Source organism: Zonotrichia albicollis, chromosome 25 (assembly GCF_047830755.1).
Source record: "Zonotrichia albicollis isolate bZonAlb1 chromosome 25, bZonAlb1.hap1, whole genome shotgun sequence".
NCBI lineage: Eukaryota > Metazoa > Chordata > Aves > Passeriformes > Passerellidae > Zonotrichia > Zonotrichia albicollis.
The window spans coordinates 6,740,274-6,764,663 of NC_133843.1; the positions used below are offsets into that span (position 1 = coordinate 6,740,274).

At 53.7% G+C, this 24,390-nt stretch overlaps 1 protein-coding gene across 1 annotated transcript; it reads right to left on the minus strand.

The window, feature by feature from the left end:
• Nucleotides 1-333: 333 nt before the first annotated feature.
• ALDH4A1 (aldehyde dehydrogenase 4 family member A1) lies at nt 334-23,511 on the minus strand (the record flags this gene model as incomplete). The annotated part of the gene is given in 12 exon segments (XM_074558298.1): nt 334-482; nt 2,212-2,259; nt 3,081-3,277; nt 6,546-6,619; nt 11,663-11,850; nt 16,608-16,682; nt 17,314-17,463; nt 19,567-19,722; nt 20,659-20,706; nt 20,810-20,902; nt 21,116-21,209; nt 23,327-23,511. Coding segments are annotated over 12 exon segments (1,307 nt in total), but the record flags the coding sequence as incomplete, so codon positions are not given.
• Nucleotides 23,512-24,390: the final 879 nt, after the last annotated feature.

A 24,390-nucleotide genomic window follows, 5' to 3' on the forward strand; every position in this document is an offset into this window, starting at 1 on the left:
AGGTAGGGTCCCAGGGGTCCCACAGGGATTTGGGGTGGGGTCCCGGGGGTCCCAGGGGGATTTGGGGTGGGATTTAGGATGGGGATCCCCCTACACCTCTCTCATGATGGAGTCCTGGGGGTCCCAGGGGGATTTGGGGTGGGATTTGGGGTGGGATTTGGGACGGGATTTGGGACAGGGATCCCCCTCACCTCTCTCATGATGGGGTCCCGGGGGTCCCAGGGGGATTTGGGGTGGGATTTGGGGTGGGTGCCCCTCACCTCTCTCATGATGGGGTCCCGGGGGTCCCAGGGGGATTTGGGGTGGGATTTGGGGTGGGTGCCCCTCACCTCCCTCATGATGGGGTCCCGGGGGTCCCTGCTCTCCACGATGCAGGGCTCCACGTAGAAGCCCACGCTGTCGTCGCAGCCGCCGCCCGCCAGCACCGTCAGGTTGGGGGAGCTGTGGGCGTGCTGGAGCCAGCTCTTGATCCTGGCAAAGGACTGGGCACGGACACGACACGGTTGGGGGGCTTAAAAGGGGGGTTTGGGGTCTGCAAGGGGGATTTGGGGGCTTAAAAGGGGGGTCTGGGGGCTTAAAAGGGGAGTTTGGGGGCTTAAAAAGGGGGTTTGGGGGCTTAAAAGGGGAGTTTGGGGGCTTAAAAAGGGGGTCTGGGGGCTTAAAAGGGGAGTTTGGGGGCTTAAAAAGGGGGTTTGGGGGTTTTAAAGTGGGTTTGGGGTCTGCAAGGGGGATCTGGGGGCTTAAAAGGGGGTTTGGGGGCTTAAAAAGGGGGGTTTGGAAGGTGGTATGGGGGTGTAAAAGGGGAGTTTGGGGGCTTAAAAGAGGGGTTTGGGGGCTAATAACAGGGGTTTGGGGGTTTTAAAGGGGGTGTGGGGTCTGCAAGGGGGAGCTGGGGGTTTTAAAGGGGGTCTGGGGGCTTAAAAGGGGAGTCTGGAGGATTAAAAGGGGGGTTTGGGGTCTGCAAGGGGCACCTGGGGGTTTAAAAGGGGGGGTTTGGGACCTTAAAAGGGGGGTTTGGGGTCTGGGGGCTAATAACAGGGTTTGGGGGTTTTAAAGGGGGTTTGGGGTCTGCAAGGGGGGGTCTGGGAGCTTAAAAGGGGGGTCTGGGGGTTTTAAAGGGGGGTTTGGGGTCTGCAAGGGGGGGCTGGAGGTTTTAAAGGGGGTTGGGGGTCTGGAAGAGGGGTCTGGGGGTTTAGAAGGGGGGTTTGGGGTCTGCAAGGGGGGGTCTGGGAGCTTAAAAGGGCAGTCTGGGGGTTTTAAAGGGGGGTTTGGGGTCTGCAAGGGGGGGCTGGAGGTTTTAAAGGGTGGTTTGGGGTCTGGAAGAGGGGTTTGGGGGTTTAAGGGGGATTCAGGGACTGCAAGGCAGTTTTAGGGTTTAAAAGGGGGTTTAGGGTCTGGGTTGGGACTGACAGGAAATGAGGGGGTTTGGGGGTCTGCAAGGAGGTTTGGGGGTTTAAAAGGGGGTTTGGGGATCTGGAAGAAGGGTTTGGGGGGTTTAAGGTCTGAAAGGGGCTTTGTGGGTCTGGAAGGGGGTCTGGGTAAGGAATTACAGGTAAAGAGTGGGTTTGGGGGTCTGGAAGGGCATTTTTGGGTCTGGGAGGGGGTTTGGGGATTTAAAAGGGGGTTTTGGGGTCTGTTTTCTGGGTCACTCCTCTCAGGACACTCTGCTCTCGGTGCCCTCCTGGTTCAGGAGCAGGAGCAGGGATTGCACAGAAATCCCTCAGGCCAGGACAATTTCTTGGGGAAATTGCCAGAAATCCCAGAATTTTCACCAGTAGGGCACACAACACTCAGCCACAGGCAGCTCCAGCTGACCCCTGTCCTCATCTGTGCAGCAAATCCCAACCTGGGGCTGCTCTGGGCTCACCTTGATCCCCATCCCCACTTTTCCCCCAACCTGGGGTTGCTCTGGGCTCACCCTGACCCCATTTCTGCAGCAAACCCCACCTGGGGCTGCTCACCCTGATCCCTGTCCCTACTTTTGCCCCAACCTGGAGCTGCTTTGGGCTCACCTTGATCCCCATCCCCACCTGTGCAGCAAATCCCACCTGGGGCTGCTCTGGGCCTTGATCCCTCTCCCCACTTTTCCCCCAGCTTGGGCTGCTCTGGGCTCATCCTGTCCTTACTTCTGACCCCATCTGGGGCTGCTCTGGGCTCACCCTGTTCCCATTTCTGCAGCAAACCCCACACCTGGGGCTGCTCTGAGCTCACCTTGTCATCGATCACAGCAGAAAAGAAGGTGCCAAAGTCCTGGGTGGGCTGTGGGAGGCAGAAAGGAGGGGATGAAGCAGAGCCTGCACCCCAGAGCTCCCTCAGCACCAGGGGCAGGCAGAAAAGAGGGGATGAGAGCTCACCCTGCACCCCAGAGCACCAGGGGCAGGTAGAAATGAGGGGATGAGAGCTCGCCCTGCACCCCAGAGTTCCCTCAGCACCAGGGGCAGACAGAAAGGAGGGGATGAGAGCTCACCCTGCACCCCAGAGCACCAGGGGCAGAGAGAAAGGAGGGGATGAAGCAGACCCTGCACCCCAGAGCACCAGGGGCAGGCAGAAAGGAGGAAAGGGATGAGAGCTCACCCTGCACCCCAGAGCACCAGGGGCAGACAGAAAGGAGGAAAGGGATGAGAGCTCACCCTGCACCCCAGAGCACCAGGGGCAGACAGAAAGCAGGGGCTGCGAGCTCACCCTGCACCCCAGAGCTCCAGGGGCAGACAGAAAGGAGGAAAGGGATGAAAGCTCACCCTGCACCCCAGAGCTCCCTCAGCACCAGGGGCAGGCAGAAAGGAGGAAGGGGATGAAAGCTCGCCCTGCACCCCAGAGCACCAGGGGCGATGAGAGCTCACCCTGCACCCCAGAGCTCCCTCAGCTCCCCAAACCCATCCCAGGAGCCCGGGCAGAGCCAGCCCAGCCCTCCCCTAGGAGCGGCTACAAGTTAATTTCTAATCAGGGCCAGGAGCTGCGGGGCGGAGGGGGGATGAAAAGCTGCCTTCAATGGGAATTAGCAGCCGGTGCCCGCAGCCCCTAATCCCATCAGGCTCCCGCTGAGCCGCAAAGCCCTTCAGCAGCCCGGCAGCTCGGCTCACATCTCCCACTTTGATCTTGCCGTGCTCCTCCAGCAGCTTCTCTTTGATGTGGGGCCACAGCGAGGCGGGCGCGTAGAGGCGCGAGCAGGCGGAGCATTTCTGCCCGCCGTACTCGAAGGCCGAGCGCAGCGTGCCGTTCACCGCGCTGCCCACGTCCGCCGAGCGGTGCAGCACGTGGAAGTTCTTCCCGCCGCACTCTGCGGGACACCAAGGAAACGGGAGGAGCTGCCGGGGCGGGGCGGGGCGGGGCGGGGCTGGGGGCTGCCCGCCCCGCGGGGACACGGCAACTCATGGCTACATATGTGTTTGTATGCAATTAAATATAAATAAAGATCATAAATATTAATATAAATAATATCAATGTGACTATAAATATACTTATAATATAAAAGGAACGGATGTGTATATATCTTTATATCTAATGCTATCTATAAATATATAAATAATGACGTCTATATACAATATAATATATATAAACATATACTTATGTTTATATTATATTCTATATATTAGTCTTTATATTACATATTACATATAATATAATATATTACATTTTACATATATATAATATATTATATATAATATAATATATAACATATATAACTTATTATAGATAATATAATATATAATATATAATATATAATATATAATATATAATATATAATATATAATATATAATATATAATATATAATATATTATATACTATATATTATATATTATATTATTATATAACATATATATTTTATAGATTATATAATTAGAGGGAAACGGATGTCTATATATGTTTATATTTAAATATAAATACGAATATATTATATTATATTATATTAGGAACTGATGTATATATATGTTTTTATAATTATATAAAAATATGTTATTATAACATATCTGAGGTCTATATATGTTTATATATAATTAAACATAAATAAACAGTACTATATTATATATTATATGTTACATATTATACATATTATATATATTATATAATTAGAGGGAAACGGATGTCTATATATGTTTATATTTAATTAAAAATATAATATAATATCATATCATATCATATCATATATTAATATATAAATATATTTTTTATATTTTATATATACATAGAGGGGAACTAATGTCTATATATATATTTATATATATATATTTATATATTTATATATCTATATATATAAATATATATAACAATGTTCATACATAATATAATATAAAAAATATATATATTATGTTTTTATATACTATAATATATATATTTATATATCTACATATAATTAGAGGGGAACTGATGTTTATATAATATCTATAAATATTTAACATATAGAATGATGTTTATATATACTATACTATTATATACTATTATATACTATTCTATTCTATTATATATAAGAAGGGAACTGATGTCTAGATATATTTATATATAATTATATATCTAAATATTTAAATATATAATGTTCTAATATTATATTATATATATTTATACCTATATATATAATTAGAGGGAAACTGATGTCTATATATATATGTTTATGTATAATTATATATACATAATTATGTTTATATATTATATAATAAAATATATTCTATATTAAATATATTTTATATTTTCCGTGTATTTGTGACCCTGCAGTTCTTTAGTGTGTAACTCCAAACCCCACACACAGTGCCAGCTGCTGTTCCCCCGTTTGGGGCAGACACAGCAATTCCTCTCCAATTCCTCAAGGAGCCCTCACTGCCTCAGGCCCCCAGAGATTCAACAAAAGGGAGCTGGGGGAGCAAACTTGGGGTGAATGACTTCATTATCTGAAGCTGTAATTGAAGGATTAACCCCCAATATACAAATGGACCAAAGTTATCCCCTAAAAAAGGGATACTCCAATGGGAAACCCTCCAAAAGTGAGATAACCCATGAGCCATGGTCCATTTCTGGGTACAGCCCTGCCTGGGATGTATCTGAGGGCCCTTCAATAAATAAATCCACCTGCTTTTAATTCCCCTAATTTTGTCTGGCTCTGTTTTTAGGCAGCCCCAAAAGGCATCAGGACAGGGAGAGCTGTGACCACAGGGACACAGCCATGGAGCAGCTGGATAAAACCCATGGAAAAGGGACCAAAGGGACCGACCTCAATTCCTAAAGGGACCAACCTCAATTCCCAAAGGGATCGACCTCAATTCCTAAAGGGACCGACCTCGATTCCTAAAGGGACCGACCTCGATTCCTAAAGGGACCGACCTCAATTCCCAAAGGGATCGCCCTCAATTCCCAAAGGGATCGACCCCAATTCCCAAAGGGATCAACCTCAATTCCCAAAGGGACCAACCTCAATTCCCAAAGGGACCAACCTCAATTCCCAAAGGGACCAACCTCAATTCCCAAAGGGATCAACCTCAATTCCTAAAGGGACCAACCTCAATTCCTAAAGGGAGCGACCCCAATTCCCAAAGGGATCAACCTCAATCCCCAAACTCTGGCACCCCAAACACCGGGGTCCAACCACCACCTCTCCACCCTAAAATCCCACCCCCACAGCTCTGAATATCCAGGGATTTCCTGCCCTCAGGGATGGGAATGCTGCCCTTTCCTCCTCAGGCACAGCAGAGGGGCAGCATTTCAATCCTGGGGGCAGATTTGGGTGCCCCAAAAGAATATAAATCTATTAGATAGCATCCCAAGGGGGGCTGCAAAGGCAGTGAAAGGTTTAGAGGGGAATCTGGATGAGGAGGGAAAGGTTTAGAGGGGAATCTGGATGAGGAATGAAAGCTCTAGAGGGGAATGTGGATGAGGAGTGAAAGCTTTAGAGGGGAAGCTGATGAGGAATGAAAGGTTTAGAGGGGAATCTGGATGAGGAGGGAAAGGTTTAGAGGGGAATCTGGATGAGGAATGAAAGGTTTAGAGGGGAATCTGGATGAGGAGGGAAAGGTTTAGAGGGGAATCTGGATGAGGAATGAAAGGTTTAGAGGGGAATCTGGATGAGGAGGGAAAGGTTTAGAGGGGAATCTGGATGAGAGTGAAAGGTTTAGAGGGAAATCTGATGAGGAATGAAAGGTTTAGAGGGGAATCTGGATGAGGAGAGGCTGAGGTCCCTTGGTTTTTTCAGCCTGCAAAGGAGGAGACTGAAGGGAGACCTCACTGCAGCTTCCTCATGAGGGCAAGGGGAGGGGCAGGCACTGAGCCTGATCCCCTCTCTGGTGACCCGAGGCAATGGCCTGGAGCTGTACCAGGGCAGGTTTGGGTTGGATTTTCAAGGTTTTTCACCCAGAGAGGGTGGCTGGGGGCTCCCAGGGCATGGGCACAGCACAGAGCTCAGGAAGGGTTTGGAGGCTGCTCTCAGGAACAGGGTGGCTTCTTGGGACTGGCCTGGGCAGAAACAGGAGTTTGCTGATCCTTGTGGGTCCCTTCCAAAATATTCTGTGATTTTATGAAGCAAAGAAACACAAAAAAAAAGGGGGCAGGGGGGGGCTGGTACCTCCAGCCAGGCGCGGGAAGTTGCGGTAGCGCTCCAGGTTCTCTGAGACCTGCTTCCAGAGGCGGCGGAACGTTCTGGAACACAGGGACAGGCTGCTCAGGGAGAGGCACACAGGGGGGTGGGAAACCCTCGAAAACAAACGGGAAATACCCCCAAAGAAGAGATGCCCTGATGGGAAATCTCCTGAAAAAAGGGATGGGAAATTCTCCGGAAAAAGGGATGGCCCGATGGGAAAGCCCACTAAAAACAGGGATTCCCTAATGAGAAACCCCCTAATAAAAGGGATCCCCTGATGAGAAACCCCCTAATAAAAGGGATCCCCTGATGAGAAAGCCCCCCAATAAAAGGGATGCCCTGATGGGAAACTCCATAAAAAAGAGGGATGGGAAGCCCCCCAAAAAGAAGGATGCCCTGATGGGGCATCCCCCCCCCAAAAAAAGGGATGCTCCGATTGGAAAGCTTCCCAAAAAAAGGGATGCCCTGATAGGGAAAAATCCCACCAAAAAGTGATGCCCTGATAGAAAATAACCCAAAAAAGGGATGCCCTAATGGGAAATCTCCTAAAAAAGGGATGCCCTAATGGGAAACCATCCAAAAAAAGTGAAGCCCTAATAGGAAAATCTCCAAAAAAATGGGATACTCCAATGTGGAACACCCTAATAAAAGGGATGCTGTGATGGAAAATCACCCAAAAAAGGGATGCCCTGATGTGGGACACCCTAATAAATGGATGCCCTGATGGGAAAGCTCCCCCAAAAAGGGCTGCCCTGATGGGAAACTCCATAAAAAAGAGGGATGGGAAGCCCCCCCAAAAAAAAGGGATGCTCCGATTGGAAAGCTTCCCAAAAAAAGGGATGCCCTGATGAGAAACCCCCCTGAAAAAAAGGATGCTCTGATGGGAAATCTCCTAAAAAAGGGATGCTCCAATGGGAAACGCTCCAAAAAAAGGGATGGGAAGTCCCCCAAAAAGAGGGATGCCCTGATAGGAAACCCTCCAAAAAAGAGATGCCCTCATTGGAACCCCCCCAAAAAGAGGGATGCCCTGATGGGAAACCCCCTAATAAAAGGGATGCCCTGATAGGAAACCCAACCCCTCCAAAAAAGGGAGGTCCTGATAGGGAAAAATCCCACCAAAAAGGGATGCCCTGATGGGAAATAACCAAAAAAGGGATGCCCCAATGGGAAACTCCATAAAAAAGAAGGATGGGAACCCCTACCCACTCTAAAAAAAGGGATTTCTCAATGGGAAATCACCCAAAAAAGGGATGCCCTAATGGGAAACCATCCAAAAAAAGTGAAGCCCTAATAGGAAAACCCCTAAAAAAAGGGATGCCTTAATGGGAAACTCCCCCAAAAAATGGATGCCCAGATGTGGAACACCCTAAAAAAAGGGATGCTGTGATGGAAAATCACCCAAAAAAGGGATGCCCTGATAGGGAAAAATCCCACCAAAAAGGGATGCCCTGATAGGAAATAACCCAAAAAAGGGATGCCCCAATGGGAAACCCTCCAAAAAAAGTGAAGCCCTAATAGGAAACCCTCCAAAAAAGGGATACCCCGACATGGAACACCCTAATAAAAGGGATGCTGTGATGAAAAATCACCCAAAAAAGGGATACCCTGATGTGGAACACCCCAATAAAAGGGATGCCCTGATGGGAAAGCCCCCCAATAAAGGGATGCCCTGATGGGAAATAACACAAAAAAGAGGGATGGGAAGCCCCCCAAAAAGAAGGATGCCCTGATGGGGCATCCCCCCCCAAAAAAAAGGGATGCTCCGATTGGAAAGCCTCCCAAAAAAAGGGATGCCCTGATGAGAAACCCTCCAAAAAAGAGATGCCCTCATTGGAACCCCCCAAAAAGAGGGATGCCCTGATAGGAAACCCAACCCCTCCAAAAAAGGGATGTCCTGATGGGAAACAACCCAAAAAAGGGATGCCCTAATGGGAAACCATCCAAAAAAAATGAAGCCCTAATAGGAAACCCTCAAAAAAAAGGGATACCCCAATGTGGAACAACCTAAAAAAAGGGATGCTGTGATGGAAAATCACCCAAAAAAGGGATGCCCTGATGTGGAACACCCCAATAAAAGGGATGCCCTGATGGGAAAGCTCCCCCAAAAAGGGCTGCCCTGACGGGAAACTCCCCAAAAAAAGAGGGATGGGAAGCCCCCCAAAAAGAAGGATGCCCTGATGGGAACCCCCCCCCCAAAAAAAGGGATGCTCTGATTGGAAAGCTTCCCAAAAAAAGGGATGCCCTGATGAGAAACCCCCCTGAAAAAAGGATGCTCTGATGGGAAACCCCCTAATAAAAGGGATGCCCTGATAGGAAACCCAACCCCTCCAAAAAAGGGATGTCCTGATAAGGAAAAAAACCCTCCAAAAAGGGATGCCCTGATGGGAAATAACCCAAAAAAGGGATGCTCTAATGGGAAACTCCATAAAAAAGAAGGATGGGAACCCCTACCCACTCTAAAAACAGGGCTGCCTCAATGGGAAATCACCCAAAAAAGGGATGCCCTAATGGGAAACCATCCAAAAAAAGGGATACCCCGACATGGAACACCCTAATAAAAGGGATGCTGTGATGGAAAATCACCCAAAAAAGGGATACCCTGATGTGGAACACCCTAATAAAAGGGATGCCCTGATGGGAAAGCTCCCCCAAAAAGGGCTGCCCTGCACAGGGCAGTGGGACTGGAGCAAGGTACCAAACAAAGGCTGCACACAGCAGCTCCACAGCTACATAAATGAACTGTTGCAGGGGAAGGGCACACAGAGAGCATCCAGAAGTTTCTGTTCCTCCCCTCTCCCCCCTTCCCTCCAGGCCTGGCTGTGACAAACCCCTGGGCTGGAAAACAATAAAAATGGAAATGGGCTCGCAGCAGGAGGCTCAGCCACAACACAGCAGAGCTGGGAGCCCCCACCCGGGCAGCCCCTGCTCAGCCGAGCGTGGCCCGGCCTGGGGAGGGGTCCTGGGCTCTGACAGCCCCTGCAGGGACCCCCCAGCTCCTCTGACAGCCCATGGACACAGCAGGGCCCAGCAGCAAAGCCAGCTGGGGGGAACCCACCTGGGGGCAAATCAAACATAACTGGGGTACAAACCCACCTGGGGTACAAACCCACCTGGGGTACAAACCAAACCCACCTGGGGGCAAATCAAACATAACTGGGGGCAAATCAAACATAACTGGGGTACAAACCCACCTGGGGGCAAATCAAACATAACTGGGGTACAGAACCCACCAAGGGGCAAACCAAACTCACCTGGGGCACAAATCAAACATAACTGGGGTACAAACCCACCTGGGGGCAAACCAAACATAACTGGGGGCAAATCAGACATAACTGGGGTACAAACCAAACATAACTGGGGTACAAATCCACCTGGGGGCAAATCAAAAATAACTGGGGGCAAATCAAACATAACTGGAGGCAAATCAAACATAACTGGGGTACAAACCAAACCCACCTGGGGGCAAACCAAACATAACTGGGGTACAGAACCCACCTGGGGGCAAATCAAACCCACCTGGGGGCAAATCAAACATAACTGGGGTACAAACCCACCTGGGGCACAAACCAAACCCACCTGGGGGGAAATCAAACCCACCTGGGGCAAAAAATCCACCTGGGGTACAAAACCCACCCTGGGAGCACACCAAACCCACCTGGGATACAAAACCCACCAAGGGGCAAACCAAACCTACCTGCGAGGAAAACCAAACCCAACTGGGGTACAAAACCCACCTGAGGGCAAACCAAACCCACCTGGAGTGAAACCCACCCAGGGGGGCAAACCAAACCTACCTGAGGGGAAAACCAAACCCACCCAGGGGGGAAAATCAAAGCTAACTGGGGTACAAACCCCACCCTGGGATGCAAACCCAACCCACCTGAGGGCAAACAAAACCCACCCAAGGTGTGCAAACCCACCCACAGCACCCCTGGGAGGGTCACTGCCACTCTGGCTGTTCCTGTGCCCTCAGCTCAGGCCCAGAGCTAAAACCACTTCCCCCAAGCACCAAAACCCTGCTCAGCCCCTTTTGGTCACCACTTTGAACCCCCTGTTTGGATGTGACTGTGCAGCCATGCCCTGTCAGCTGCTGCAGCCCTTCCCAGGGCCAGGAGGAGCCCCCAGCCCTGTCCCTGTCCCCACTGGAGCCCCCAGCCCCTTCCTGTCCCTGTCCCCAGTTCCCAATGGAGCTCCCAGCCCCTCTCTGTCCCCACTGGAGCCCCCAGCCCCTTCCTGTCCCTGTCCCCAGTTCCCATTGGAGCCCCCAGATCCGCCTGTCCCCATTGAATCCCCCAGCCAATGGAGCCAATTGAATCCCCATTGAATCCCCCACCCAATGGAGCCCCCAGCCCTGTCCCTGTCCCCACTGGAGCCCCCAGCCCCTTCCTGTCCCTGTCCCCAGTTCCCAATGGAGCTCCCAGCCCCTCTCTGTCCCCACTGGAGCCCCCAGCCCCTTCCTGTCCCTGTCCCCAGTTCCCATTGGAGCCCCCAGATCCGCCTGTCCCCATTGAATCCCCAGCCCCTCCCTGCCCTCCCCCATCTCCATTGGAGCCCCCAGCCCCTCCCATCCCCATTGGAGCCCCCAGCCCCTCCCATCCCCATTGCAGCCCCCAGCTCCTCCCTGTCCCCACCAGTTCCCAGTGGAGCCCCCAGCCCTTCCCTGCCCTCCCCCTGTCCCCATTGGAACCCCCAACCCCTCCCTGTGCCCTCCCCATGTCCCCAGAGGAGCCCCCAGCCCCTCCCTCCTGTCCCCTGTCCCCAGCTTCCATTGGAGCCCCCATCCCCTCCCTGTCCCCGTGTCCCCCCAGCCCCTCGCTGTCCCCAGTTCCCACTGGAGCCCCCAGCCCCTCCCAGTCCCCTCCCCATGTCCCCAATAGAGCCCCCAGCCCCTCCCTGCCCCTGTCCCCAGTGGAGCCCCCAGCCCCTCCCTGTCCCCCCCAGCCTCTCCCTGTCCCCGTGTCCCCCCCAGCCCCTCCCTGTCCCCCTGTCCCCCCCAGCCCCTCGCTGTCCCCAGTTCCCAATGGAGCCCCCAGCCCCTCGCTGTCCCCCTGTCCCCATTGGAGCCCCCAGCCCCTCCCTGTGCCCCCCTGTCCCCAACGTACGGCACGCTGCCGGTGAAGTTGAGGCCGCAGAAGTGCTCGGAGCTGGTGACGGTGTCCCCAAACTCGGGCCCGTCCGAGGGCACGAACTGCACCACGTTGGGCGGCAGCCCCGCCTCCAGCAGGATCTTATAGACGGCGTAGCTGGAGAGCATGGCCGTGTCACTGGGCTTCCAAAGCACCACGTTCCCCTGGGGACACACAGAGCATGGCAATGTCACTGTGTCACTGTGTCACTGGGCTTCCAGAGCACCACGTTCCCCTGGGGACACAGAGAACACTGAGCATGGCAATGTCACTGTGTCACTGGGACACACACAACACTGAGCATGGCAATGTCACTGTGTCACTGGGCTTCCAGAGCACCACGTTACCCTGGGGACACACAGAGCACTGAGCATGGCCGTGTCACTGTGTCACTGGGACACACACAACACAGAGCATGGCTGTGTCACCGTGTCACTGGGCTTCCAGAGCACCACGTTCTCCTTGGGACACACAGAGCACTGAGCATGGCACTGTCACTGGGGACACACAGCAAACACGTAACAGGGCCATGTCACTGTGTCACTGGGCTTCCAGAGCCCCACTACCCTGGGGACACACAGAGCACTGAGCATGGCACTGTCACTGTGTCACTGGGCTTCCAGAGCACCACGTTACCCTGAGGACAATACACAACTCCTCACAGGGCTGTGTCACTGGAGACACACCAAAAACACCTCAGCAGTGTCACTGTGTTCACTGGGATTCCAGAGCACCACGTTCCCCTGGGGACACACAGAATTCTGAGCAGGGCGATGTCACTGGGGACACACAGCAAACACCTAACAGGGCCATGTCACTGTGTCACTGGGCTTCCAGAGCACCACATTCCCCCGGGGACACACACAACACTGGGCAGGGCACTGTCACTGTGTCACTGGGCTTCCAGAGCACCACGTTCCCCCAGGGACACACAACACCTCAGCAGGGCCATCAGAATTCCCTGAAAACTGTCCCAGAGTGGTGGCACCTCAGGGACACTCAGCCTTTATTTCTTTTCTGTGGTCCCCATTATTCCATATATTCTCCACACATACATGTGGCTCTGTAACCTGTTGGATTAGTGACTGCAACTCCCAGTACTTTTCCATGGCCTTTCCCAAGGCACAAAGACAAAAATCCCAAAACTCCAAGCCAGCGGAGTTGGTTCTTCCTTGGTTCTGCCTGGGAACCAAAGGTGAGAACAACTCTTGGGATATTTCATGGACACTCAGCCTTTATTTCCTTTCTGTATTCCTTATTATTCCATATATCCTCCACACACACACACGTGGCTCTGTTGGATTAGTGACTGCATTTCCTAGTACTTTTCCATGGCCTTTCCTGAGGCAGAAAGACAAAAATCCCAAAATCCCAAAGCCCCAGCGGTACAAGGCCCCAGAGCTGTCCTGGTTCTTCCTGGGAACCAAAGGTGAGAACAACTCTTGGGTATTTCATGGACACTCAGCCTTTATTTCTGTCCTGTGTTCCCTATTATTCCATATATCCTCCACACACACACACGGCTCTGTTGGATTAGTAACTGCATTTCCCAATGCTTTTCCAAGGCACAAAGACAAAAATCCCAAAACTCCAAGCCCCAGGGGTACAAGAGCTCAGTGCTCATTCCTGGGAACCAAAGGTGAGAACAACTCTTGGGATATTATTATGTTTATACATAAATATGATATTATTTCATGGACAGAGCACAGCCAGTGCTGAGGGGTGCTCCAGACCAAGGAGGCTGCATCACTACTTATCCTCCTAACTGGTGCTTTTTATCAATGATGCTGATTTCCTAAAATCTGTAAAAATGTTCTCATCCCTTTGGGGTGGGCTCTTGTGGACATCTGTCCATCACTGTCCCTGAAGGCCTTCAAATAAAGATCTGCTCTATTACTGAAATCATCTCCAGTTTCATATTCAGGTTGGGAAAAAGGCAGCACCACCTTCACCCCAGAGCTGTTTGGGCAGGGCTGGGTGTGCCCTGCTCAGCTGAGGGCACAAATCCTCCCCTTTCCTCTCACCAGGTGCCTGTGCCAGCCTTCCCCACCCTCCCTCACAGGGCTGAGCTCTGCCTTCCCCAAGAGGAGGTGGAAACCAGGCCACAGGAATGTCACCAGCACTGTCACCACAGTGCCACCAGCCCCGGGCAGTGAAACCAAAGCTCCTGCTGGATTAACCAGACAAAAGCAGCACAAGGAGCTGCAGAACTCCACTGGTGCCACCCCCTTGGCCCTGTGCCACCCCAGCCCTGTGCCCGCCCCGTGTCCCCTGTCCCCGTGGCACACGGCTCAGCCTCCCCTGCACGGGTCACTGCCCTGCACAGGAGCTTTGTGTCACAGACATCTTTTATGGAAAATCCTTTCCTTAGGATTTTTCCTCCTGAGAAGCTGGAGGGCCTCAGGAACAAAATGTAACCAATGGTTATCTGCTGCTGTGGAATGCAACAGGTGCATCTGGGATTGGTCTCCTGTGGTTGTTTCTAATTAATGGCCAATGACAGTCAGCTGGCTCGGACTCTCTGTCTGAGCCACAAACCTTTGTTATCATTCTTTCCTATTCTATTCTTAGCCAGCCTTCTGATGAAATCCTTTCTTCTATTCTTTAGTATAGTTTTAATATAATATATATCATAAAATAATCAATCAAGCCCTCTGAAACATGGAGTCAGATCCTCATCTCTTCCCTCATCCTCACACCCCTGTGACACCGTCACAGCTTTGCACTCCTGGCTGCTGCTTCCCAGGGATTTGCTGGGCAGGAAAACTCCCCTGGGCACAGCTCATGGGCACAGCTCTCCCATGGGCACAGCTCCTCCTGTGCCCCTCCAATCCCCCACTCCCAACCCTGCCAGAGCCCTGCAGCAGTTGGGAAATCCAAGCCAGGCTGGGCACAGCATTCCCAGCAGCCTGGATTGTTCTGATCCCAAGGAAATCCCATTCCCATGGGATTCCCGTGACTGCTGCACCTCTCCAGTGTCCAACCCCCCACGGGGACAGAAACTCTGGGGCTCTCATTAACATCCCCTATTAAGCATTGTTTTCACTGGGTCTGTAATTAACACTCCCCTGTTAATCAGCGTTTTCTCCTCACTGTCACTGCAGGTGCCCCCGCTGCTGATTCCCAAGGCACTGCTGGTGTCCTGCTGCCTCCTGTCCCCAGCCAGGGCAGGGATCCATCCCCCTGCAGCACCCCAGGGGATTTCACTGCCATGGGATGTCCCCAATGCCACTCAGAGCTGCCAGCAGGGGTTTGTGCCATCCCAGCAGGGCTCAGCTGCTCTGGGATGCCCAAATTCCCCAAAGCCAAGGGGGGTCCTTCAGGTCCTGGGCACCTCCCTCCCCAGGTTTTGGGGTCTTCTCTCCCCAAAAATCCTCCCAGCTCCATGGTGGCTTCACCCTCTCCTTGTCCCCCCACTCCTGCCCCAGTGACAGGTTGTTCAAATCCTTCACTCAAATATGGCTTTAAATGTGATGTTCCCAAATTAAAAGCTCCCCAGCCTCTTTGGGGCCAGCAGGAAATCTGAGCCTGATTAGCAAAGAGCTGTGACAACCTGCTGTTTTGTTTTTTTTTTTCTATCCCAGTACAACAATAAATTAATTATTGCTGGCTCAAATTCACCAGGTTATTACAGTCTTTCCCCAAAATCCACCCTGCAGAGGGCAGGAGCTGCTGTGCTCCATGGGCTGGGACACAAATGGGAATGTGCAGAAATGCTTTTTCCCAATACTTTTTTTTTTTTTATATATATATTTTTTCAGACTTTCTGGGCTCTCCTATCTGCCAGTCCAGAGCTCAGTGGCAGAGCCATGCCCCTGGCACACCCAGTGCACCCAGGAGTGTCATCCCAGAGGAATGTGGGCAGCTCCAAACTGGTTACACTGTCATGTCCCGACAGCACCCCGAGCCCAGGTAGGAATCAAACCCTGCTGTGGTAATTCCCAGATCCCAAAGCCAGCTGGGAAGGAAAAGATCACTTGGTTCAGAGCAAAAACCCCAGGAGGGCAGGTCTGGGCTCTTTGTGCTTTTCCAGCACTTCCTCCAGCACACTGGAAATGCAGACCCTGGGTGTTTAATTAAAGCCTGAATGCTGATTGGGTCAAGGGGTCCAACAGCCCCAGGGGGGCCCAGCTCCCTCCCTGCCCACCCCAGCCCAGCTGAATCTGAGGGCTGGGATCCTGTCCCAGCCTTTCCTTGGACTGTCCTGTCCCCTTGTCCCTCTGTCCTGCCACCCTGCCCTGTCTCTGTGTCCTACCACCCTGTCCCCCCTGTCCTGACCACCCATCCTGTGACCTTGTACTGTGACCCTGCCCTGTCCCCATGTCCTGTCCCCCGTCCTGCCCCTCTGCCCTGTCCCCTTGTCCCTCTGACCTGTCCCCTGTGACCTCCCTCCTGTCCTGCCCCCTTGTCCCCATGTCCTGTTCTGCCCCCTGCCCTACCGCCCTGCCACCCTACTCGCCGTCCTGTCCCCCATCCTGTGACCCTGTCCTGTCCCCTTGTCCCCCTGCCCTGCCTCCCTGTCCTGTCCCTGGGTCCTGTGCCCCTGCCCTGCCACCCTGTCCTCTGATACTACCCTGTCCCCATCCCCCTGTCCCCCCCATTCTGTCCCCTGTCCTGTCTCCTTGTCCCCTGTCCTGTTCTCCTGTCCCATTCCCCTGCATATGCCCCTGTCCTGTCCCCCTGCCCTACCCCCATTTCCTGTCCCCATCCTGCCTCACTTTCTGTCCCCCATTTCCTGTCCCTGTCCTGTCCCATTGCCCCTTGTCCTGTCCCCTTGTCCCCCTGCCCTGTCCCCCTGCCCTGTGACCCTGTCCTGTCCCCTTGTCCCCCTGCCCTGTCCCCTTGTCCTCTGTCCTGTCCCCCATCCCCATTTCCTGCACCCCTGTCCCTCTGTCCCATCCTCCTGTCCCCCAGCACTCACCATCAGCGCAGGAGCCCCTGCCAGGTTGCCACCGATGGCCGTGAAGTTGAAGGGGGACACAGCAGCCACGAAGCCCTGCAGGGACACAGGGACAGGGACATGGGGACCCTGCTGTCCCCAGGGTGCCCAGCTCACCTCCAGCCCCCATGGAGCACAGGGACATGGGGACCCTGCTGTCCCCAGGGGCACAGCTCACCTCCAGCCCCCATGGAGCACAGGGACACGGGGACCCTGCTGTCCCCAGAGGCACAGCTCACCTCCAGCCCCCATGGAGCACAGGGACATGGGGACCCTGCTGTCCCCAGGGTGACCAGCCCACCTCTAGCCCCCATGGAGCACAGGGACAGGGAACAGGGACATGGGGACCCTGCTGTCCCCAGGGTGCCAGCTCACCTCCATCCCCCATGGAGCACAGGGACATGGGGACCCTGCTGTCCCCCAGGGGCACAGCTCACCTCCAGCCCCCATGGAGCACAGGGACATGGGGACCCTGCTGTCCCCAGGGTGCCCAGCTCACCTCCAGCCCCCATGGAGCACAGGGACACGGGGACCCTGCTGTCCCCAGGGTGACCAGCTCACCTCCAGCCCCCATGGAGCACAGGGGACACGGGGACCCTGCTGTCCCCCAGAGGGGCACAGCTCACCTCCAGCCCCCATGGAGCACAGGGACACGGGGACCCTGCTGTCCCCCAGGGGCACAGCTCACCTCCAGCCCCCGGTAGACCATGGAGTTGGTGCTGATGTCCACGCTCAGGGGCTGGCTCTGCTCCAGCTCCAGCGCGTACTTGGCGTTGAAGCGGAAGAAGTCGATGAGCTCGCCCGCGGCGTCGATCTCGGCCTGGATCACGGTCTTGGCCTGCGGGGACAGGGAGGGGATGCAGCAATGGGGAAATGCAGCAACACTGCATGGGGAATGCAGCAATGGGGCACTGGGGATGGGTGCGTGGGAAATGCAGCAATGTGAAATGGGGAATGCAGCAAGGGTGCATGGGGGAATGCAGCAATGGGGCATGGAGGGTGCAGCAATGGCACATGGGGGGATGCAGAGATGGCACGTGGGGGAATGCAGCAATGGCACATGAGGAATGCAGCAATGGCACATGGGGGAATGCAGTAAGGGTGAATGGCGGAATGCAGCAATGGGGCATGGGGGAATGGGTGTATGGGGGATGCAGCAATGGGGCATAGGGGGATGCAGCAAGGGCACATGGGGGAATGGGTGCATAGGGGAATGCAGCAATGGTGCATGGGGAGTGCAGCAATGGGGGATGGGGGAATGCAGCAACGGGGCAATGCAGCAAGGTTGCTGAGGGGTGCAGCAATGGTGCATGGGGGAACGGGTGCACGGGGAATGCAGCAATGGCGCATGGAGAATGTAGCCATGGTGCATGGAGGAATGCAGCAGCGGTGGATGGGGAATGCAGCAATGGTGCATGGGGGTGCAGCAATGGCACACAGGGAATGCAGCAATGGTGCATGGGGGAGGGAATGCAGCAATGGTGCATTGGGGGGATGCAGCAATGGTGCAGTGCTGGCCGTGGGTGCCCCTCTCTATCAAATCACGACGCCCCCCAATGAGGGGAGAGGAAATGATTTATCTGAATCCACTGATATCAGAAGGCTAATTAATGACTTTATTACACTATATTATTCTATATTATATTACACTGTATTACATTGCATCTAAACTGAATCTGCCCAGCACTCAACTCTGCACACCCTGCTCTGAACTGTCCCCCAACAGTCCCCACACACACACACACACACCTGGCCCTGACAGGCCAAGGAAACAAACCACCATCACTGTGGGTAAACAATCTCCATGTTGCATTCTACTTTTGCCCAAACACAGGCACAGCAAATTATATGAATTGTTTTTCCTTTCTCTGAAGTTCAGAGAATGTGAAACCCAGAAATATTCCTGGGAAGAGCTGTGCCTTGCTTTTCTCTGTGAAGAGAAATGTGGAGCTCAGTTCCCACGGCTGGGCCTCCTGCACTGCCTCAGGCTGATCCTGCTCCCAGGAGCAGCAGGGAGTGAGGATCAGCCTGGATCCCCCCCAGAACACCTCCAGCCATTCCCACTGCCCAAAACCACCCTGGCAGCCCCTCCTGCCCAGCCCAGCTTCTGCAGCACCCCTGTCTTAGGCTGGAAATGGGGGTGTGTATTCTATTCCCAACTGTCAGAGGTGGGGCAAAACCCCACAGATAACTGCCCAAGGAACAGCAGATAACTGATAGGAACAGAACACACACTCCTGTGTCTGACCTAAGACACGGGGATGAGCTGGGAGTGTTCCCAACTCCCTCTCCCATCCACAGGAGGTCTGAGGGATATTCAGGATATTCTGTTCATTGGGCAGTTTTCTTTATCTCTTCCACAACCAATCTTCCCTCTAGGAAATACCTTCTGTCCATGGCCAGTGAGTGTCCCTGCAGGGCTGATCCAATCCCAGCATCCCATGGGGAGATGCTCCGCCCAGGGGAGGAGCCAAGCATTCCTACCTGGATCCAATCTGAGATTTGGGACACCAGGGCAGCCTTTGCCCCCTGCATTGCCAGAGGAGCAGCTTTGTGCTCCCTGCATGGCCAGAGGGAGCCCAGGCCCATCTGCAGCAGCCCTGGAGCTGCAGAGGAAAACTCCCCCCTTGTGCAGGATCCCTCTGCAGCAGAGCCACAGCTGGCACTGCAGGAGGGCTGAGCCCCCATGGATGGGGCTGTCAGATCAGATTCTCACTCTGACAACAGATTTTTGTTGGCTTTTTTTTTGTTTGTACTACTACATTTGAAATTTTAATTTTCCTAGTAAAGAACTGCTATTCCTGCTCCCATATCTTTATCTAAGAGCCCTTTCATTTCAAATTTACAACAATTCAGAGGGAAGGGGGTTTACATTTTCCATTTCAGGGGAGGCTCCTGCCTTCCTCAGCAGACACCTGGCTTGTCACCAGCCCATCCCTACCTGTCCCACCATGGTCTTGGCCAGCACTTCTGCTCTCCTCGGGCCGCTCAGCATGTCAGCTGCCTTCAGGAAGATCTGGGCTCGATCCTGCACAGGCTTCAGGTCCCACTCCTTCCTGGCCGCCAGGGCAGCATTAATGGCCTTGTTAATGAGCTCCTGTGGAGGCAAAGGGGAAAAGGCAGCAAGGAGGAGCCTCTGCAGGCTTTCACAGGGCATGAAAGAACACTGTGGGGGTGTTCACAGGGGTCTCAGGATGAGGGAAGAGATGAGGATCTGACTCCATGTTTCAGAAGGCTGATTTATTATTTTATTATATATATTACATTAAAACTATACCAAAAGAGTAGAAGAAAAGGTTTCATTAGCAGGCTAGCTAAGCTAAGAATAGAAAGGAATGATAACAAAGGTTTGTGGCTCAGAGACCCCGAGCCAGCTGACTGTGATTGGCCATTAATTAGAAACAACTTTATGAGACCAATCCCAGATGCACCTGTTGCATTCCACAGCAGCAGATAATCAATGTTTACATTTTGTTCCTGAGGCCTCTCAGCCTCTCAGGAGGAAAAATCCTAAGGAAAGGATTTTTCATAAAAAGATGTCTGCAACAACAGACATTTTCATAAGATGTCTGCAACAAGCTCACACTGCTGTTCTCAAGGTGAAGGAAAAAAGGGAAGTTTATTTTCTGACTCTAACATTTGACAGTGGATTGGAGGGTGACAGTGCCACCTCTCCAATGACACCGGACACACTAACAGTCTATCAACTTTTTCTTCTCCTATAAAGGAATGTAAAACGATGAGTTATTTACAGGAACTGTGTGAGAAAGTTTGCTACAAGAATGTCAAGATCAGAAGGCTTAGAAAATCTTAAAAAACCAGAACAACACTGCCCACCACCAGCTCACAGGGAAAACGAGGGGTCACCCACCCCAGGCACAGACCACTGGTGCCATCACAACCCCAAGGTGGGTTTGTTCCAGGATCCCTGGAGCTTGGAAAGGCTCCTGGAGCCTCTCTGCTCACAAAATGCACTTGTTAAACCAAGGGCAAGAAAACAGCCAGGAAGAGGGGGGACAGAGAGTGCACTCACCTTGTTGGCATAGCAGTACTTGGCCACCTTGTGTGCATGGTTAAAGGGCTGGGGAGAGAAGAAGCAGCTCTGTAGGAACCAGTCCCAGGCTCCTCCTGCAGGGCCCCCCCTGCTCTGCTCTCCCCCATTCAGTGAGACCCCCCCGACTCACCGAGACCTGGTACCTCACCGTGGGGGTCCACACCTCCTCCCCCCCAATCACACACGGGATGTCCTCAGTCTTGTCCTTCAGGTCAGCCAGGGCCTGGCAGAGAGGAGAACACGGTGGGAGCAGCTCCCAGCCCCTCCAGCTGCCCTCCATCCCCCTCCCCACGGGCACAGGGAACTGGGAACAGGTTCCCAGTTCTGTGGGCACAGGGCAGGGCAGGATGGGGCTGTCACAGCAGGGAGAGCCTGGGGTGCAGCACAGCCCAGGGCCCCCCCAGCCCCCAAACCCCCCAAATCCTGGCACTGGTACCTTCTGGAGCGCCTCTCGCTCGGGGCTCCCCGGCTTGAACTCCAGGATGGGCTCGTTGGTCACCTGGATGGCCGGGCCGTGCTGCCATCGCCGCCTGCAACAGGGCAGGACAGACAGGAACCGCTGCAATGCTGCCCTTCCCTCCTTCCCCAGCACCGGGGGACAGCTCAGCCCTGGGGACACCTCAATCCCAGGGAACACCTCAGTGCCAGGGACACCTCGGGCCCAGGGACACTTCACGGGGACACTTCAATCCCTGAGGGACACCTCGATCCCAGGGAACACCTCAGTGCCAGGGACACCTCGACCCAGGGACACTTCAATCACGGGGGACATCTCAATTCCAGGGGACACCTCCATCACGGGGAACACCTCAGTGCCAGGGGACACTTCAATCACGGGGGACATCTCAATCCCCAAGGGACACCTCAGTCCCAGGGAGACACCTCGATGCCAGGGGACACCTCAGTGCTGGGGGACATCTCAGTCCCAGGGAAACCCTCAGTGCCAGGGGACACCTCAACCCTGGGACACTTCAATCATGGCAGACATCTCAATTCCCGAGGGACACCTTGGTCCCAGGGACAGCTCCACCACGGGACACTTCGGTCCCAAGAACACTTCAATCATGGGGGACACCTCCAGCCCAAGGGACACCTCAATCCCCGGAACACGTCAGTGCCAGGGACACCGTGGTCCCAGGGGACAGCTTGATTTGGGGGACACCTCAGTCCTGGGGGACACTTCAATCATTGGGGACACGTTGATCCCAAGGAACATCTCAGGGCCAGGGACACCTTGGGCCCAGGGACACTTCACGGGGACACTTCAATCCCTGAGGGACACCTCGGTCCTGGGGACAGGTCCACCACGGGGAACACCTCAGTGCTGGGGGACACCTCGGTCCTGGGGGACACCTCCATCAAGGGGAACACAAAGCCAGGGGACACCTCGATCCGGGGACACTTCAACCAATCACGGGGGACACCTCGATCGCAGGGGACACCTCAATCCCGGGCTGCCCCCCAAACCAACCCCTGCTCCATCCCTCCCGCTGGATGGCGATGCCAGAGCCGGGAGCCGAGCCTGGCCCTCACCCCCAGCCCAGCCCCCCTTCTCCCCCTCAGCGCTGGGACAGGCACTTTTAAGGAACGACGCACAGGATGGATTTTTAAAGAAAAAGGCACGGGATCAATTTTTAAGGAACGAGGCACGGGGTGGGTTTTTAAGGGAAAAGAAACAGGATCGATTTTTAAGGAAAGAGCTGCGGATCGATCCGGGCTGCTCCCGCGGCCCCTGGCAAAGTCCAGGGGGCAAAAGCCGGACGGGCACCCTGAGCTGCCCCCGGTCACCGGACCTTGGCACTGACCAGCCGCAGGAACGGGATACGCTGACCAGATCTGCGATAACGCCCGGGAAAAGGGGGAAATGGGAGGAAAAGGAGGGGGAAATGAAGGGAAAAGGGAAAAAAAACGAAGGGAAAAGGCGAAAAACGAAGAGAAAAGGAGGGGAAACGAGAGGGAAAGGGGAGAAACGAGAGGGAAAAGGGGAAAACGAAGGGGAAAAGGGGAGAAACGAGGAGAAAAAGGGAGAAACGAGAGGGAATGGGGAGAAACGAGGGGAAAAGGGGAAAAACGACGGGAAAAGGGGGGAAACGAAGGGAAAGGGGGGAAACTAGATGGAAAAGGGAGGAAACTAGAGGGAAAAGGGAGGAAACGAGGGGGAAAGGGGAAAAACGACGGGAAAAGGGGAGACACGAGGATAAAAGGGGATAAACGAGAGGAAAAGGGGGAAAACGAAGGGGAAAGGGGGAGAAAAAAGAGCAAACAAGGAGAAAAAGAGAAGACAAGGGAGAAAAGGGGGAAAGCAAGGGGGATCAAGGAAGAAAACCAATAGGAAGCAGCAGAAAACAGGTGGAAACAAGGGTAAAAGGGAAAATAAGGGGTAAACTGTGGAAAGCGGGTATGAAAGGAGAAAACAAAAGGGAAAAACGAGGGAAACAAGGGCAGAAAAAGGAAGAAGGAGGGAGGAACGAGGGGAACTGAGGGCTGGCAGTGCCCGCAGCTGGCAGCGGGAGAGTGCCCGGGGATGGCAGGAGCGGCAGCGGAGACCGAGCCCGCCCCACGCGTTGGAAGGGGACAAGGGAAGGGAAGGGAAGGGAAGGGAAGGGAAGGGAAGGGAAGGGAAGGGAAGGCAGGAGCCCTCACTTACCCGCAGCCCCTCAGCGCCCGCAGCCGCCGCCACATCCCGGCCCCGCCGCGCTCCCGGCCCGCGGCCGCCACCACCAACCGCGCGGGGGGAGGGATGGGCGGGGAGGAGACGCAATCATCTATTAATTAATAAATTAATAAACCCCCGAGGGCAGCGGTCTGGAGGGGCTGCCCCGCTCCCGCCGCTCGCTGTGTGTGAGGGTGCTGGCCCTGTCCCCCTCCCCGCCCGTGGGGTGTCCGTGGGGTGTCCACATTGGTGTGTGTCCCCCCCCCGCGCGGGGATGGTTGCGGCCGGAGCGGGGGGCGGTGGCGCGCGCGGCACGTGGGAGGGGGCGGGGCGCGGGAAGGAGCCAAAAATCCTTTAAAAAAGGGAAATTCGGGACAAGCAACAATAAAAGCGGCCCGAGGAGAGGCAGGGGCTGGGACTGTGCCCGGAGCTCCGCGGGCCCGAGCTGCCCGAGAGGACATGAGCGGAGAGAAAGAGAAAAGCAACTGAGAATCCCTTTGGGAACTGAAAATTACCGAAAATTTGATGATTTTAACCCAAAGGAGGGGCCTGTCTGGGGTATAGGGCCAGGAGGAGGCTGTGGGATGCTTTAATTTCCATGCAGAGCCATGTTTCAAGAGCTGCAGCTGAAGGACGCTAATTTTGAGGGGATTTCGAGCTATTTTATGACCCCACATCACCTGGGCTGGGCGGATTTCCAGACCCGAGGATGCTCCTTCCCTCCCCAGACCCAAATCCTTCTGCTGTGGAGGCGTTCTCCACCCCAAGAATGAACACGCGGAGCCGTTCAACCCGGAGTTTGGTGTTTATTTTATAGTTTTTTGTGGTTTTTCATCGTCACCAGAGACCGACTGGCACCTGTTCCATGGGCAGGGCCGGTACCGAGGGCTGAGCTCCGGCCGGGGCTGGACGGAGGGGTGGGATGGACACCAGCTGGACATGGGATGGACACCAGCACACCTGGGAGGGGATGGTGGGCTCGGTTTTGGCACTAAAAAAAGGGAAAATGGAGCAAATCCGCCGAGCTCAGAGGAGATTGGGTGCTTCTCAGGGCTCCT